Source organism: Rhincodon typus, chromosome 1, assembly GCF_021869965.1.
Source record: "Rhincodon typus isolate 14 chromosome 1, sRhiTyp1.1, whole genome shotgun sequence".
NCBI lineage: Eukaryota > Metazoa > Chordata > Chondrichthyes > Orectolobiformes > Rhincodontidae > Rhincodon > Rhincodon typus.
Window position 1 is genome coordinate 53337305 of NC_063332.1, and position 18002 is coordinate 53355306.

Genomic DNA, 18002 nt, shown 5'->3' on the forward strand with positions numbered 1-18002 from the left:
ATTAACAAGTGAAAGTTCCTCTCCAAGCCAGTCAAAATCCTTACTTTGAAATAGATCATTGTTGACTGGACTAAAGGTCACTCCCCTCAGGCAGGCTACCTGGCTTTCTAGATATGCTAACAGACAAGGCAAGACAGAGGACCGTTAGCCTGTAATTTCTTAATGAAGTGGCATTGTGCGAAAAGGCAAAGCAGAGATGCTGTGAACATCTAAGCAGGTTCAAAATGAATTAATCGAAGAGACCAGTAATCTATCCTGTTCTAAGGCATGAGTCCTGTCATTTCATTATCATTGGGTCAAAATCCTGGAATTCCCACCCGAAGGGTATTGTGGGTCAACCTACAGCACATGGACTGCAGCAATTCAAAAAGGCAATTAGGGACAGGCAATAAATGCTGACCAGCCAGCAATGCTCATGTCCCACATATGAATAAAAAAACTGTGAGGAGAGTAATTTATTGAAATTAACTGGATTAAGAGCAGTTTTGCTCATTTCTGACCAACATTCTGAATTTGTGCTAACAAACAGTTTTAATTAATAAATTTTGCTTTGATGATCAGGAAACATTATACTCAAAGAATGTTGAATGGTAACAGTCCATTTCTATGGTTCCTAATCATGCTGGTACTCTGGCATATCACATCATTGAATTAAAGCTGCAGTTCAAAATACTATAAAATATTAAGCAGTTACACAGAATGTTTATCACTTAAAGGTAAACCAGAATAATTAGTTTTTACTGGGTAGTGAATAAATAGCAACTATAGAATCCCTACAGTGTGGAAACAGGCCATTTGGCCCAATAAGTTCACACTGACCCTCTGAAGAGCATCCTACCCAGGACTATCCCCTGTAATCCTCATTTCCCATGGCTAACACACCTAACTTATGCATCCCTGAGCACTACAGGCAATCTAGCATGGCCAATTCACCTAGCCTGCACATCTTTGGAATGTGGGAGGAAACTAGAGCACCTGGTGGAAACCCACACAAACATGGGGAGAGTGTGCAAACTCCACACAGTCACCTGAGGGTGGAAGTGAACCCAGGTCCCTGGTGCTATGAGGCTAAGGCAGAAGCACTAACCACTGAGCCACTATGCTTCCCCCTATAGCTATAGTGTCAGATAATTCTGAAATGGACATAAGACATAGAACTACATACATCCTCAGGCAGCACATTTCAGATCCTAACCACTTAAGATCGTTAGCTGTAGGTGCAAAGTAGGCCATTCAGCCCACTGAGTCTGTACTGCCATTCAGTGAGATTATGGCTGATCTACTGATCCTCAACTCCACTTTCCTGCTATTTCCCTTGATTCTCTGACTGATTAAAAATCTGTTTGATATCAGCCTTGAAAATTTTACAACCTAGCCTCAACAGCCTTCTGCAATAAAGAATTCCTCAGATTCATTACCCTCTAAGAAAAGTAATTCCTTCTCATGTCTTAAGTTGGCGACCCCTTATTCTGTGACTTGTGCTGTCTGGTGCTAGATACTCCCACAAGGGGAAACAACTTTTCCTTATTTACCCTGTCAAGTTCCCCAAAAATATTGTGTGTTTCTATAAGGTCACCTCTCATTTTGTTAAACTCCAATAAGTACAGGCCCAATTTACTCAACGTCTCCTCAGAAGATAGCCCCTCCTTCTCTGGATCGAGTGAATCTTCTCTGGAGTGCCACCAATGCCAGTATATCTTTCCTTATAAGGGGGCCCAGAATTTGCTCACAGAATTCCAGCTGCAGTTCCTTATATAGTTTTAGCAAAGACCTCCTGATTTTTATTCTCCATTCCCTTTGAAATAAATGGTAACGTTCCATTTGCTTTCCTTATTACTGCTGAACATGTATGTTATTATCAACTTTGTGATTTATGCATGACTCCTCCCAAATCCTTTTGTGCTGCAGCTTTCTGAAGCCATTCTCCATTTAAATAATATTCAGCTCCTCTATTCTTCTTGCCAAAGTGCCTAACTTCATATTTAACACATTATAATCCATCTGCCTAGTTTTTGCCTACTCTCTCAACCTATCTATATCCCTCTGCAGAATGATTCACCCTCATCACTCGTCTTTCCACCTATATTTGGCTATAATACATTCACTTTCCTCATCCAAGTTGTAATACAATTTTCCAAGCAATTTCATAAAAAGCCAACACCTTTTTAGAAAACTTGAATACCAGGTCAAATGTTTCATTTTCAAAAGTTAACAAATCACATCAAAAATGGGAATTGGCCTTAAAATACACCTCATACCTACAGTTTCTCATAGAACATTAGGTATAGTTTGAATTCTGTAATATTATTGAACCACCATAGTAAACTATCATCAGACAATACTGATTATATTTAGCTCTAGCTTAGTTAACAGAATCAAATCACATCATTGAATAACATGAATAATATTTGTAAATCACTAACATAAACTATATATTTTGATCTGCAAGACTCTCTCAGTTTTTGTGGATTTAGCCTCTTCCATAAATAGACTTCTTGTTCTTTGAAAATAGTCTCCAAAGATCCTACGTCCATTTGTACAATTGCATCCTGTGATCCGCACTGAATATTTGTCTTTCACATGCATCTCTGAAGATAAACTCAGCATCAGTTGGTACGGCCAATCATAATTGGGTATTAAAGTGCATTATTTTGCACACTACAACCATACAAAGCAACAATCACAATCGTTGCATATGTTCAGATGAGGCCAACTTCAACAAGGGAGCATCTGAAATGTCCACCTTCTTCCTCAACCAGGGATTCCCCAGCACTGTTGTCGACAGGGCCCTCAACCATGTCCAACCCATCTCCCGCACTTCTGCCCTCACACCTTCTGTTCCCTCCCACAACAGCAATCGGGTTCCTCTTATCCTCACCTATCATCCCACCAGCATCTGCATCCAGAAGATCATCAGACGCCATTTCCGCCACCTCCAGCGAGATGATGTTCACCTGCACATCTGCTAATGTGGTATACTGTATCCGCTGTTCCAGATGTGGCCTCCTCTACATCAGGGAAACCAAGCGGAGGTTTGGGGACCGCTTTGCGGAACACCTACACTCGGTTCGCACTAAACAACTGCACCTCCCAGTCACAAGCCATTTCAACTCCCCCTCCCATTCCTTAGACGACATGTCCATCCTGGGCCTCCTGCAGTGCCACAACGATGCCACCCGAAGGTTACAGGAACAGTACCTCATATTTCGTTTGGGAACCCTGCAGCCCAATGGTATCAATGTGGACTTCACAAGCTTCAAAATCTCCCCTCCCCCTACCACATCCCAAAACCAGCCCAGCTTGTCCCCGCCTCCCTAACCTGTCCTTCCTCCCACCCATCCCCTCCTCCCACCTCAAGCCCCACCCCCATCTCCTACCTACTAACCTCATCCCGCCCCCTTGACCTGTCCGTCGTCCCTGGACTGACCTATCCCCTCCCTAACTCCCCACCTACACTCACCTTTACTGGCTCCAACCCCGCCTCTTTGACCTGTCTGCCTCCTCTCCACCTATCTTCTCTTTTATCCATCTTCTTTCCACCTCCCCCTCTCTCCCTATTTATTTCAGAACCCCCTTCCCCTCCCCCATTTCTGATGAAGGGTCTAGGCCCGAAACGTCAGCTTTCCTGCTCCTCTGATGCTGCTTGGCCTGCTGTGTTCATCCAGCTCTACACCTTGTTATCACATATTCCCCTCCCCTCCCTTGTCCGCCTTCTGCAAGGACCGCTCCCCCCGGATCACCCTGGTCCACACTTCCTTCACCACCAACACCTCCCCACAGTCCTACGGCACCTTCGCCCGTAACCAGCAAAGGTGCAACACTTGCCCATTTACCTCCTCCCTCCCCAGTATCCAATGCTCCAAACATACCTTCTCGGTGAAGCAACACATCACCTGCACTTCCCAGAATCTAGTCTACTGCATTCGCTGTTCACAGTGTGGTCTCCTCTACACTGGGGAAACGAAGCATAGACTTGGCGACCGCTTCGCAGAACATCTACATTCTGCTTGCAAAAAAGACCCTGAACTACCTGTTGCCTGCCACTTCAACACACCTGCTCCACGGCCAACATCTCTGTCTCTGGCTTGCTGCAGTGTTCTAGTGAAGCCCAGCACAAGCTGGAGGAACAACACCTCATTTTCCGCTTGGGGACCCTACAACCCTCTGGACTCAATATTGAGTTCAATAATTTTAGGGCCTAAACTCTCCCACGTCCCAGCCCCCTACCCCACACACCAGGCCTTGTTACCACATAGCCTGCCATTACACACCCCCTGTTGTTAATCACTAACAGTCTACATTAATAACTATTCACCCTCCCAGCCTGATTGTTAGCAACTCCTTTGTCTGTCCAACTGTCTTTCTCTCTCTTTGGGCTCTATCCTATCGTTTACTCCCTACCCCACCCACCTCCCTATTTTCTGCAAAGAAACTGACATTTTCCCAGCCATCACCAGTTCTGAGGAAGGGTCACCGGACCCGAAACGTTAACCCGGTTTTTTCCTTCACACATGCTGCCGGACCTGCTGAGCTTTTCCAGCAACTTTGTTTTTGTTCCTGTTTTTAATCACGATCTATGTATTTATATCAATGTAATGCATCATTAAATAATAAATCAAAACAAATGAATCCATTGAGCCTCCTCATATTGATAGGTAGTCTTAATTAATTTTAGCAGAATAATTCTCCTGCATTCTAGCCTTCAGCTCAGGACACCCTTTCATCTCAACCTAATTAGCATCAATTTTTACTTAAAGTGAGTAATCCCATGCTGCACCCTGCCCAAAGCAAAGTCTAATTGAGCTATGATCCCTAAATTGAAACAAACTGATATGGCAGAGCAGCAAAGAGTGTATCAATATAATGTTAAAATATTTTTCATTGTCTTTTGTACCCTTGTTCAGAAACCCAATCCTAGTTTCCCACTCCTTTTACCCCATAAGAGCTACAATTAGCTGAGTGATATCTTAAAAATTACAGAAAAGTCCACTTTCCCCAAGGATGCTGCATCAACTGAAATTGACACATTTTCCTTGGGTAATGTATCAAAGGATATGGAACAAAGACAAGTAAATGGATATGATGTACAAATCAATGACAACTGAGATGAACGGTCTATTTCTGTTCCCATGTTCTTTGGTGGCAGATTGAAGTATTCTAAAGCACAACTTTTATTTATTACAGTAATTCAATAAGTCTTGTTGCTCATTAGTAAAATCTGAGGATAACTTTGTTTATAAACAAAAGATACTTGGATATCCTGGGATAATTCTACTTGAACATTTATTATTGTACAAAATGTTGTGTACAAACATCTAAATCTGCACTTTCCACTCATTGTGATGTGAGATTCATAAACATTGGAATTAAAATCTGAGTATAACAAATAGTTTTAAGTTAGTCCATTCTCATAGTTTGGATCATTAAATAAACCGTTTAATACATCTGTTACAACCCAACAAAACAGACATTTTAACATCCTGTAATAACTTGGTGTTAACAAATTTTTAATTATTCTTTCAAGATGGACACATGGAGTATAATATTTCTTCTTCAAAAAGATTTGTATCCTGGTCAAATTGAGCAACAGTCAATGTCTGACCCTGGATGTCATTTAACTTGGCTGTTTATTCAGTATCTTCTTGATCCTTTATTTTGGATGGAACTGGATAATTTGTGAAGGTAAAGAAGAAGATGTGGCTCTCAGAAATTGCACGGTTACGTTCTCTTTGCAAAACTGCTGCGATATCCCTCCATCATTTTAGAAACAGCTTCTTCCTCAGAGGTACTTATTTCTTTGAGGCAAGAAATCAAGAATATGGGGAATTCTCTGAAAAAGAAAACAAAAGTTTGTTTTAAATAGACCCAAGAAAGCTGTGCTAGATATTGGGATATTTTCCTAGATTTCTTTTCATCTATTGACCATCCCTAATTATTACTAAAAAGGTGGCGGTAAGCGGCCTTCTTGAACTGCTACAGCCATAGAGGAACTCAATGTCGTTTGAATGGGAATTCCAGGATTTGGACCAGTGACAGTGAAGGAACATAAACATAATTCCGAATCAGGATTGTGGGTAGCTTGGGCAGAAACCTGAAGTTGGTGCTAAAGGTTGACGGTTTGGAAGGTGCAACTAAAGTGCACCGGAGAGATGGTACACACTGTTTCTGCTGTGTTTCGGTAGTGAAGACAGTCAATGTTAAACATGTTGGATGGAGTGACAACCAAATAAATTATTTTGTTCTGGATGGTGTCAAGCTTCTTGAAAGCTATTGAAGTTGCACTCATCTAGGCAAGTGGGGAAGCAATCCTACACAGTCCTGTGTTATGCACTAGACAAAGACCCCTCAAAATATTTTAAGATGGTATAGACTCCAACTTTTTCTTATTTTTAAAGGCAAGTGTAAGGCGTTGTGTTCCATATGCAATTCGATCGGTCAGACTGCCAGGCTTGAAGCAAAACACACTTTATTCTTATCCTATAATTAAATACAAACAAAAGAAGGAAGAATTTGAATAATTTAACTCTATTGAATACTAAACAGTAATTGTTCTGATATAATAACATCCTATAAACACAGCCTTGGCAAAGATAAATTCAGTAAAATAGATTGTCTCACATGCAATTCTTGCAGCAGGAAAAGAAACTAAGCTTTCTGCTGTAACAGAGAGAGGAATAATAGCTGACCCATTCTGCTTCAAGACCCCAGCAACTACTGAAAGTTAAACTAAGCTCCTGGTTGTGTGGGAGTTTGACCCCACCAATTCATACTACTTCTTTTGTTCTAACTTTAACAAAACCCAAGGCCTCACAAACAGTTTACTTTATTGGGCTGGAACAGACCACTTGCCACTTCTGTCTCAACCTGTCTTCATAACAAAAAAAGGACAAAATTCCCCTCTTAAAGCTATTGTATTATCACACCTGGCTTGCGCCTTGCGGACGGTGGACATGTTGTGGAGTAACAGAGGTGAGTTGTTACAAGTGTCTGACCTGCTCTTGCAGTTTTATGTAACTAGTTAATGGTATCCCCAAGGATGTTGATAGTAGGGGATTCAGAAGTGGTAATGATCATCAAGGCTCAATGATTAAATTCTGTCTTGTTGGAGATGGTCATTACCTAGCACTTGTTTGGCATGATTGTTACTTGCCACGCATCAGCCCACGCCTGGATATTGTCCTGGTCTTGCTGCACATCAAAAGACTGTTTCAGTATCTGAGGAGTTATGATTGTGCAATCATTGGCAAACGTCCCCACTTCTGACCTAATGATGGAAGGAAGATCACCTGATGAAGCAGCTGAAGATGGTTGGGCTGAGAACACCACCCTGAGGAACTCCTGCAGAAATATCTTAGAGCTGCAATAGCTAATCTCCAACAACCACCACTACCTTCTTTTGTGCTAGGTATGACTCTAACCAGTGGAGACAGTATTCCCCACTTCCTGTTGTTACCAGTTTTGCAAGGGCTCCTCAATGCCAAATGCGGCTTTGATGACAAAGCCTGTCACTCTGACCTCACCCCTGGAATTCAGCTCCTTTGTCTATGCTTGGGCCAAGGCTTCAATGAGGTCAGAACTTAAACTGAGCACCAGTGAGCAGGCTATATATTTGCAAGTGCTGCTTGACAGCATTGTCAATGATCCCTTCCCATAATGAACATGAGTAGACTAATAGAACAGTAATTTGCCAGGTTGAATTTGTTGTAGTTTGCTAACGTTCAGTGCTGAAGGTAGCTAAGATCTGGTAATCAAGGGCCAGATGAACTTTGAACACCCCTGCCTGTTGCTTCAACAATGTGTAGAGATCATGACCTTCGTATTATATCCTTCGTATTATCCTTTAAAGATAAACATAAATATTTATTTTTGCCTCATGAATCAATTCGGTCTCTTACAATAGGATGATGGTCCCTAAGAACTGGTTTGAATGCCCAAACTTATTTTGATTAAAAAATGTACATGTTATTAGGCCACTGGATTTAAATTGGAAGTATTCTTTGATATCTCAGGTCTAAACGAGACCATTTAAGTTTCCATGTTTTGCTTCTTTACAAAGAAAGAATGTTGTTTAATGAAAACATTATCTGTACATATCAGCTCATAAAAAGTGATGCACCAATAATTCATATTTTACAGCCTGGACTTGTTGCAAGTTGTACCGTTTTCTCAACATCTCACCCAAAAGCATATTCTTTTTTTAACAATACTGTAATAAAACTTTAATTAGAAACAGACCAGAAGCTGGGGCCCAGGCTGGATTCAACACCATTAGAAGTTTCTGCTAATTGCACCTTGTGAGAAGACTTTTAAAATTGAGCGTTTCCTTGGGTACTGGAGCACCACTTGTTCTCATGCCTAGTTTCCCCTCTTGAACTGAGTGGCCTTGCCACTCAACTGCCTCACTTGTAGGAGTTTGGTGTGCACAAAATTGCATTTCCTACATGACAACACTAATTCACATCTTACAGCATTTATGTGAACCAGATGCATTTTTACAACAGTCAGTAAAGGTTTCATGGTCACTATCGCTGAGACTTCATTATGGATTAAATTCCACCATCCGTGGTGGACAATTGGTACATTTTAAAAGCTTTTGAAATTTACAACTATAACTAGCAAATGTGCCTGTTTCTGTAAAATCATTTTCCATTATTTAAAGCTGAGTTACTCACTAGACACAAAATAAAACAGGGAAGTGAAATTTTGTCTCACCCACACATTTTTTCATTCAATGTCGGCATTACGGACTCCTTGATTAGCAATTGCACAGACAAGTTTCTTTCGCTCTGTTTGTATCAGCTGTCATTCAGTTGTATTGCCCTTGCCTTTGAGTCAAAGGTGGAAGCTCAAGTCTGGCCCCAGGCATCAACACACAAATCAGAACCTCCAATGCAGTACCAAAGGATTGTTACATTATGAGGTGTCTTCTACATGAGACATTTAATTGAGCCTCTTCTTGTTTATAAAATAAGATCTCATAGCACTATTTTACAGAAAAAGCAGGAGAGTTATCTCTGGCATCTTGATCAATATTCCTTAATCACAATCACGCAACCTGATTACCTGGTCATCACATTATTGTTGGTGGAGTTTGCTGTGCATAAATTGGCTGATGCATTTCCCACATCACAACACTGATTACGTTTCAAAATTACTTTATTGACTAAAAGCACTATTTATTTTCCTGCTTCCATACCTACCATCCATATTGCCTCCAAGTGATATTCCCAATGGTGGACTAGAAACAGTTCTGGGGTTTCACACCTATTTGGAACTGAAGTGAGACTGACCAAACGTTTCAAGGGATCCTTAGAAATAGCAAAGACAGCCTTTCAAAATAGCCTGGAATAGAATCAGACCTAGCCCCAGAGGTGAAAGGACAGTATATTAAGTCAGAAGATCACACATACTCTTGTTTTTAAATTTATTCTCAGGACATGGACATTGCTGTCATTTATGGCCCATATCCAGTTAACCTTGATGTTATTATATACTGGTGTTATTTATTTGTAGTGGCTCAACAGGCCATTTCAGAGGCAAGATAAACATTACTGTAATCACAATACTAAGGTACTGAAATGTTAAATTAAAAACGGCAGGTCATTCCCAAGTTGAGTTCTTAAAATAATCTGACTGATTCAAGGTCACTTTTATAATAAGATGCAGAGCTGGATGAACACAGCAGGCCAAGCAGCATCAGAGGAGCAGGAAGGCTGACGTTTTTTCTGAAGGGTCTAGGCCTGAAACGTCAGCCTTCCTGCTCCTCTGATGCCGTTTGGCCTGCTGTGTTCATCCGGCTCTACACCTTGTTATCTCAGATTCTCCAGCATCTGCAGTTTCTACTATCTCTGAATCACTTTTATAATGCCAGCTTTTAATTTGTAGATTTTTAAAAAAAATTAATTGAATTTCTCAAACTGCTATTGTGGAATTTAAATATGCAGCGTCCACATTATTAGGCCAAGCCATGTGGATTAACATAACTGCTACACTATACTTCTGGTTATTATTAAGAATCTCAGGATTACCTACCTAAAACTTTATGATTCAACACGCTTTAGACTTTTCTTCTAAATCATCATTTGAGCTCTGTTTTACTTACTCTGAGGCATTCGCTTTGTGTCTTTTCTCTGCTTCTGCCTGTTTTAGCCAAAAAGCGACAGCTTCTTGTTTCCTTTCAAGTTTCCACAGAATTTCTACCAGATGATATACAGCTTCAAAACTATCTACAATTGGAGCAGAATTCACAAAATTTTACTACAGAAAACACCTAGAATGCTGGTTGTATAAGTGCTAGACAAAAAAAAACGAATATGCACAGGTTACTCAGTACTTGGCAGAACACTTAATTCTCAGTTTGTTTTTATAAGTTTACTGCTGCTGGCAACTGTTTCATTACTTACAATTAAAGTGTTGTTCCAAATGGTGCAACCAAAATTAGAACTTACCTTCACCACAGGCAGTCAGTGTCACTAGACAGCACATGGGGGAGGCGATGGCCTAGTGGTATTATCGCTGGACTGTTAATCCAGAGACACAGATAATGTTCTGGGGACCTGGGTTTGAATCCCACCACTGCAGATGGTGGAATTTGAATTCAATAAAATATCTGGAATTAAGAATCTAATGATGACCATAATCCACTGTCAATTGTTAGGAAAAACCCACCTGGTTCACTAATGTCCTTTAGGGAAGGAAACTGCCATCCTTACCTAGTCTGGCCTACATGTGACTCCAGACCTACAGCAATGTGGCTGACTTTGAACTGCACTCTGGGCAATTAGGGATGGGCAATAAATGCTGCCTAGCCAGCGACGCCATCATCCCGTTAATGAATTTTTTAAAAATTCACCGAAATCTTTATAAAGTCATTCAAGGCTACAAGTGGTAAAATGACTTAATAATTGCCAATCTGTTTGCAGTTACACAAAGATGGTCTCAGAAGCACTGTTAGTGCAAGTTCATGCTATATTCCCATTCTTACTGAGAGTTAACAACATGACAGGATACTAAAAACAGCAGGCTTCTTCATGGTCCAAGAAGTCCAAGGTTGCACCCGTCCAGCCAGATATTCTCTCATATTCAATGCCATCAGCCTGACACCAGGAAAGTATACCATTCCCTCATGTAGCTGGCACATTAAAAAACACACATTGTGACAAACAACTTTTTCACATAAATGTTCATTGCCGTCAATGTTTTATTTTAAACCACATGTATGTGCCCAGTTCTTCCAGTCAGTGCATTCCCCTTGGCTCTATGGTAGTTCGAGTGCGATTTTAGAATTAATGTTGCACTTCTAATCTCTGCAGATGCAAGTGCAAGTTGATAAAAACCAAATAAAATCCTAACTATTATTGACTTTTTAGGAGCAAGGGTGGATTTATATTCATCTTTGTCAGCAAAAGTATACACAAAAGGAAACAGATCCATAACATTTTGTCACCATGAAATACTGATGTTGGCGTGCTTTGAACAATCATGAACGTTTAAATGTTGAAATGTAAATCAAAGTTACAAAAATAAGATACCATGATAAGCTTGTAGACTCAGCTGGAAATTTTGCAGAGCTTCTAGGTTCTGACCCCTTTCTGCCAGCTGTATTCCTCTCCCAACGAAAGCCAATGATTTCAATTTTTGTAGGATTTTAACCTCAATCATATTCTTTTTCAAGGTTTCAATCTGATCATCAGGCACTCCTGTAAGATAGACATTTAAAATAATTTCTGAATTCAAATTTTGTGTAGGTGTATTTCATGAGACTTCAAAGTTTTTACACTGCTGGCAGATCCCCTATGGTGTTGTTCATCCTGAGAGATAGAATGTGCTGTTGAGAACATAAGATGATCATTGGAACCGTTGATTTACAACCAAAATATTAATAAATTATACCATAGGATTTTAACTGAAGACTTAGGGGAATTAAATCCCAATTCTGCCCAATAAATCTGTGAAATATGTACTTCATTTTTAAAGCAATTAACATTTGGAGAGGTGACAATACACAGCAAAACTGTACTGAAGACTAAATTGGAGTTAACTACCTGTTTATCTCAGCACCGGAGGTGAGGAATGGAATGTGACTATCTATCGAGGAGGTCTGAGCTTTAGTAACATAGTTAGCTGGCCCTGCATTTTGGTGAAAGATCCTCGAATATCTCAATGTTTTTGGTTATTCAGTCTGACATTACCAAAAAAGGAGAAAATATACACAGATTTGTGTTTTTGCCACAGTCTGTCAGATTTCCCATTCGTCTTTGTGTAGGAGCGTAGCCCTCAACCAGGTTCAAAGACTCAGGAGGCAGGCAGGATTCAGGCAACTGACAGACTTTATTCAAGCAAGGAGAGGGCCAAAAGATCTTCCCCAAATCTGGCCTCAACGTGAGAACCCAGTCGTTCTCTTAATCCACGGCTCAGATCAGAAGAAAGTTCAATGACACACTCTGATTTTGAGAGTGAAATACAGCAGTTTTATACATTTTGTGTTACAATAATCACATACAATGTGATCACTGTGTCCTTCCCTCTTATTCCACACACCCAATCCTGGGAAACACCTAATCAATGATAGCATTCCAATGGACAGCCCCAGGTTCCAATGATCTCATGGTGTTTAACAGATATTGTCATCTCCAGGCCTTGGGATCTTTCTATGTTTCCTATTAATTCGCATTCCAAAGTTACTGGATATACTCCTTTGGGTCTGTCCCATACTTGCTTATCTCTAACGACTGCTTGAATTCTGTTATTCATTGTATTCCATGTGCTCTCTCTTCAAATTGTTATTCCTCTTACATTTTCCACTGTCCCAATTATAGATATAAAAAATACAAAAGACAGTTGTTTTTAACTAACTGCTATAAGATTCATAGTATTAATTTACCATTATAAAGTTATTTGTACTTTTTAACTAATAAATTGTGAACAATCTATTTCGTTCAGAACATACCAGGCATCTTTGTGGAGATAAGGAAAGTATTTCCTGAGACTGATTAACTTTCACATCTAGGTTTAAATGTTTTTCCCATAATGCTTCTATTATACTTTGGTTATATGTGTATCTATAATTGTGTTGAAATCCATCTCTATGATTACCTGAAGAATCTTTAACTAGGACCTATTTCTTAATTTCGTGAATAACTTCAAAGAAACAACCGATTACTACAAAAAAACTTGAAGCAGCTATGAAAACAACTGTTAATGAGTTAAGCTGACTGCATCATGGACTGAGATTTATCCCCCTTGTTCTAACTGCTGTTCACCTGACAGGACAACATTCTTTCATTAATGAGGCTGGAATCAATCACTTGTCGTATTTTAAAGAATTTGCATCTATCCTTAGGCATCCTCTGATCAAACTGTCTCAGATGATTGTTTGTGTAGGGCCTCCCGTTCACTTTGGAGTAGCCCTGTTCAAAGGTATCATTATATTTCACTCAAATGTTGGAGCAGGCTGTTTAAGTCTACCTAACCCTTGTCGGCCATTTTACACTATGCGAACTTATCACCCGGATTTTACGCTCTAGCAATGCGATTCTGAACAAATTCAAGTGCTACTGTTTGTGATTGGCAAGTGAAATTTCTGGTATCCAAAAAAATAGAGTTTAAAGAAAGAAAAAAGTAATACTTCACAATAATGATTTTAAATATATCCGACATGCTTTGGACTGCTGAAAAACAACATTTTGTCAAAAATTTCCATCTTGCATTTATCTGGACAATTTGCAACAATACCAATTTAAGGCTAAGACCAGCATTTACACTGTAATAAGAGTGTTGATTGTTTGGAAAGTGAACTCTGATTGGTACAGGCAGTGCAAATGGGAAATGCACCAGTTCATGATGATTGGCAGTTAATTGGAGTGCAGGGTGGAAGCCCATCAAGACATGTACAGAATTCTTGTATGCAGCTATGTTTTCCACCGTAGTAAATGTACACATCAGACATAGGCAAGGAGTGGGAAGCTAGGTGTCATTTGATCCAAGAGAGATTTCCAGGAAAATAATTTCCTTACATGTCTTAATTCTGCATTCAAATTCACATTGGAAATGGAAGTTACAGAATTATATAATCCCCATGTGCATCAAACCTGCACCAACCCTCTGAAGAGCATCCCACCTGCAGCCAGAACCTTCACCCTATCCCCATAACCCTGCATTTCCCATGGCTAATCCACCTAACCTGCACATCATTGGACTATGGGAGGAAATCAGAGCATCCAGCAGAAACCCATGCAGATACGGGGAGAACGTGCAAACTCCACTCATCAGACAGTCACCCAAGGCTAAAGTCAAACCTGGGTCCCTGGCACTATGAGGCAGCAGTGCTAACTACTGTGTCACCGTGTCGTCCTTTTCCTCAATGTCCTAGTTGAGAAACCAGCTGGGGATTCTTTTACTGTATATCACAAACCAACATTCTGTGTAATATTTTTATCCACTGTACGACCTTGAAGGTCTGTGTGTGGCAGCAGCTTCCAGAAGTGGAAGACAATGCAACAGTATGGTGACTGGCATGTGCTGAACCACCCAGCAGCACAAACCTACCTTCACTGGTGAGTGTACAAATTGAGATTCTGACAGTTCCACACTCTCTAAGATTATTGCCTTATCAACAACTTCATAAATAGGACCCAAGCCATTTGACCACTGGAAGCTGGAAGCTAGAAGCTTCACCAAAGCCATTCTGTTGGATATTGGGTACCCTGATTAGATTATTTTTCACTATATCGTGCAAACCTGTGAATCTAAAGCAGCCCTGAAAAGTCCCCAGTTTACCTGAGATTCCCATGAAAGGATAAGGTATCTCAAAAGGTTCGAGCAACAGATGAAGCGACTTTTTAATGGTGACACTTTGCAGCCACAACATGACTGGTATTCATCACAAACATGCTGCTGCCTTCAAGCCAAAAGGAAATCCCACCAATCACACAAATGAGTAACGTGGCAAATTAATTTCATGCCGGTATGATGCTAGGTATGCCAACTTTACATCAGGCAGATCATATCCATCAACATATCCCTTTGGCTGTTGTCAACAAGCAAGGTACTGACCATTTCCAGATAGCTCACACTTATAAAACCTGCAACAATATTGGATATGATTCTGTAATTGGACATTTGTTGAATAATCCTGAGTGTGCAAAGAATTATGTTAACAACCAATTTATGACTGTCAGTTGGGCTTGCAGTGTGGTGCAATGGTATGTATCGAAAGCTATATATATTGCTGCACAGGACCCTGTCCTATAGCCAGAAAAAACGTGAGAATGTGCAGTATCTGTTTTAATTTACAAAACAGAGTACAACAGGATTTTGATCAGATGGACCATGGGCCAAGGAGTGGTGGATGTAGTTTAATTTAGATAAATGTGAGGTGCTGCATTTTGGAAAGTTATATCAGGGCAGGACTTATTAACTTAATGGTCCTTATTACCTTATCCTTATCTTATCACCCTTTAGTAAACAAGGTTAAGGAAAATCCCAAAGCCTTTTATTCATACATAAGGAGCAAGAGGGTAACTAGAGAAAGGGTTGGCCCACTCAAGGACAAAGGAGGGAAGTTATGCGAGGAGTCAGAGAAAATGAGTGAGATTCTTAATGAGTACTTTGCGTCGGCATTCACCGAGGACAGGGACATGATGGATGTTAAGTTAGATGTTTGATTACTCTAGGTCAAGTCAGCATAAAAAGGGGGGAAGTGTTGGGTATTCTAAAAGGCATTAGGGTGGACAAGTCCCCAGGTCCGGATGGGATTTTATCCAGGTTACTGAGGGAAGCGAGAGAGGAAATAGCTGGAGCCTTAACAGATATCTTTGCAGCATCCTTGAGCACGGGTGAGGTCCCGGAGGACTGGAGAATTGCTAGTGTTGTCCCCTTGTTTAAGAAGGGTAGCAAGGATAATCCAGGTAATTAGAGACCGGTGAGCCTGATGTCAGTGGTGGGGAAGCTGCTGGAGAAGGTTCTGAGGGATAGGATCTATTTACATTTGGAAGAAAATGGGCTTATTAGTGATAGGCAGCATGGTTTTGTGCAGGGAAGGTCATGTCTTACCAACTTGATAGAATTCTTTGAGGAAGTAACAGACTTGATAGATGAGGGAAGGGCTGTAGAATTCATTGACATGGACTTCAGTAAGGCGTTTGATAAGGTTCCCCATGGTAGGCTGATGGAGAAAGTGAAGTTGCATGGGGTCCAGGGTGTACTAGCTAAATGGATAGAGAACTGGCTGGGCAACTGGAGACAGAGAGTTATAGTGGAAGGGAGTTTCTCAAAATGGAGAACTGTGACCAGTGGTGTTCCACAGGGATCCGTGTTGGGACCACTGTTGTTTGTGACATACATAAGTAATCTGGAGGAAGGTACAGATGGTCTGATTAGCAAGTTTACAGATGACACTAAGATTGGTGGAGTAGCAGATAGTGAAGGGGACTGTCGGAGAATGCAGCAGAATATAGATAGATTGGAGAGTTGGGCGGAGAAATGGCAGATGGAGTTCAATCCAGGCAAATGCGAGGTGATGCATTTTGGAAGATCCAATTCAAGAGCAAACTATACGGTAAATGGAAAAGCCCTGGGGAAAATTGATGCACAGAGAGATCTGGGTGTTCAGGTCCATTGTACCCTGAAGGTGGCAACGCAGGTCAATAGACTGGTCAAGAAGGCATACGGCATGCTTTCATTCATCGGATGGGGTACTGAGTACAAAAGTTGGCAGGTCATGTTACAGTTGTATAGGACTTTGGTTTGACCATGTTTGGAATACTGCGTACAGTTCTGGTCGCCACATTACCAAAAGGATGTGGATGCTTTGCAGAGGGTGCAGAGGAGGCTCACCAGGATGTTGCCTGGTATGGAGGGTGCTAGCTATGAAGAGAGGTTGAGTAGATTAGGATTATTTACATTAGAAAGACGGAGGTTGAGGGGGGATCTGATTGAGGTCTACAAAATCATGAGAGGTATAGACAGGGTGGATAGCAAGAAGCTTTTTCCCAGAGTGGGGGACTCAATTACTAGGGGTCATGATTTCAAGGTGAGAGGGGAAAAGTTTAAGGGAGATATGCGTGGAAAGTTTTTTACGCAAGGGTAGTGGGTGCCTGGAACGCGTTGCCAGCGGAGGTGGTAGAGGCGGGCACGATAGCATCATTTAAGATGTATCTGGACAGATACATGAATGGGCAGGGAGCAGAGGGATACAGATCCTCGGAAAATAGGTGACAGGTTTAAATAGAGGATCTGGATTGGCGCAGGCTTGAAGGGCCGAAGGGCCTGTTCCTGTGCTGTAATTTTCTTTGTTCTTTGGTAAGGTCTTGGGGAGTGTTGCCAAACAAAAGGACCTTGGAGTGCAGGTTCATAGTTCCTTCAAAGTGGAGTCGCAGGTAGATAGTATAGTGAACAAAGCATTTGGTATGCTTGCCTTTATTGGCCAGTGCATTGAGTATCAAAGTTAGGAATTCATGTTGCAGCTGTACAGGACATTGGTTAGGCTGCTTTTGGAATACTGTGTGCAATTCTCATCTCCCTGCTATAGAAAGGATGTTGTGAAATTTGATAGGGTTCAGAAAAGATTTACAAGGATGTTGCCAGGATTGGAGGGTTTGAGCTATAGGGAGAGGCTCAATAGGCTGGGGCTAATTTTTCCTGGAGTGTAGGGCCCTCCTTATAGAGGTTTATAAAATCATGAGGGGCATGGATAGGGTAAATGGCCAAGGTCTTTTCCCAGAGATGGGGGAGTCCAAAACTAGAGGGTTTAGGTTTAAAGTGAGAGGGGAAAGATTTAAACGGGACCTAAGGGGCAATTTTTTCACGCGGAGGATGGTGCATGTATGCAATGAGCTGCCAGAGGAAGTGGTAGAGACTGGTACAATGACAATATTTAAAAGGCATCTGATGGGTATACGATTAGGAAGGGGTTTAAGAGGGATATGGGCCAATAGGACTAGATTTACCTAGGATCTGGTCAAGTTGGACTGAAGGGTCTGTTTCCGTGCTGTATATCTCTG

The 18002-nt window shown here is 41.0% G+C and overlaps 1 protein-coding gene across 2 annotated transcripts in view; it reads right to left on the reverse strand.

Annotated features, from left to right (window-relative positions):
• Positions 1-5107: 5107 nt before the first annotated feature.
• The window catches only part of fancg (FA complementation group G), a 66606-nt gene continuing 53711 nt past the window's right edge, over positions 5108-18002 (reverse strand). For both annotated transcript variants that reach the window (XM_048601741.1, XM_048601749.1), the window contains exons 12-14: positions 11532-11699; positions 10103-10226; positions 5108-5830 (exon numbers count right to left, since the gene is read on the reverse strand). In XM_048601741.1, coding sequence (XP_048457698.1) covers positions 5719-5830; positions 10103-10226; positions 11532-11699 — 404 coding nt within the window. In that variant the 3' untranslated portion in view covers positions 5108-5718. The remainder of the gene's footprint in view (positions 5831-10102; positions 10227-11531; positions 11700-18002) is intronic.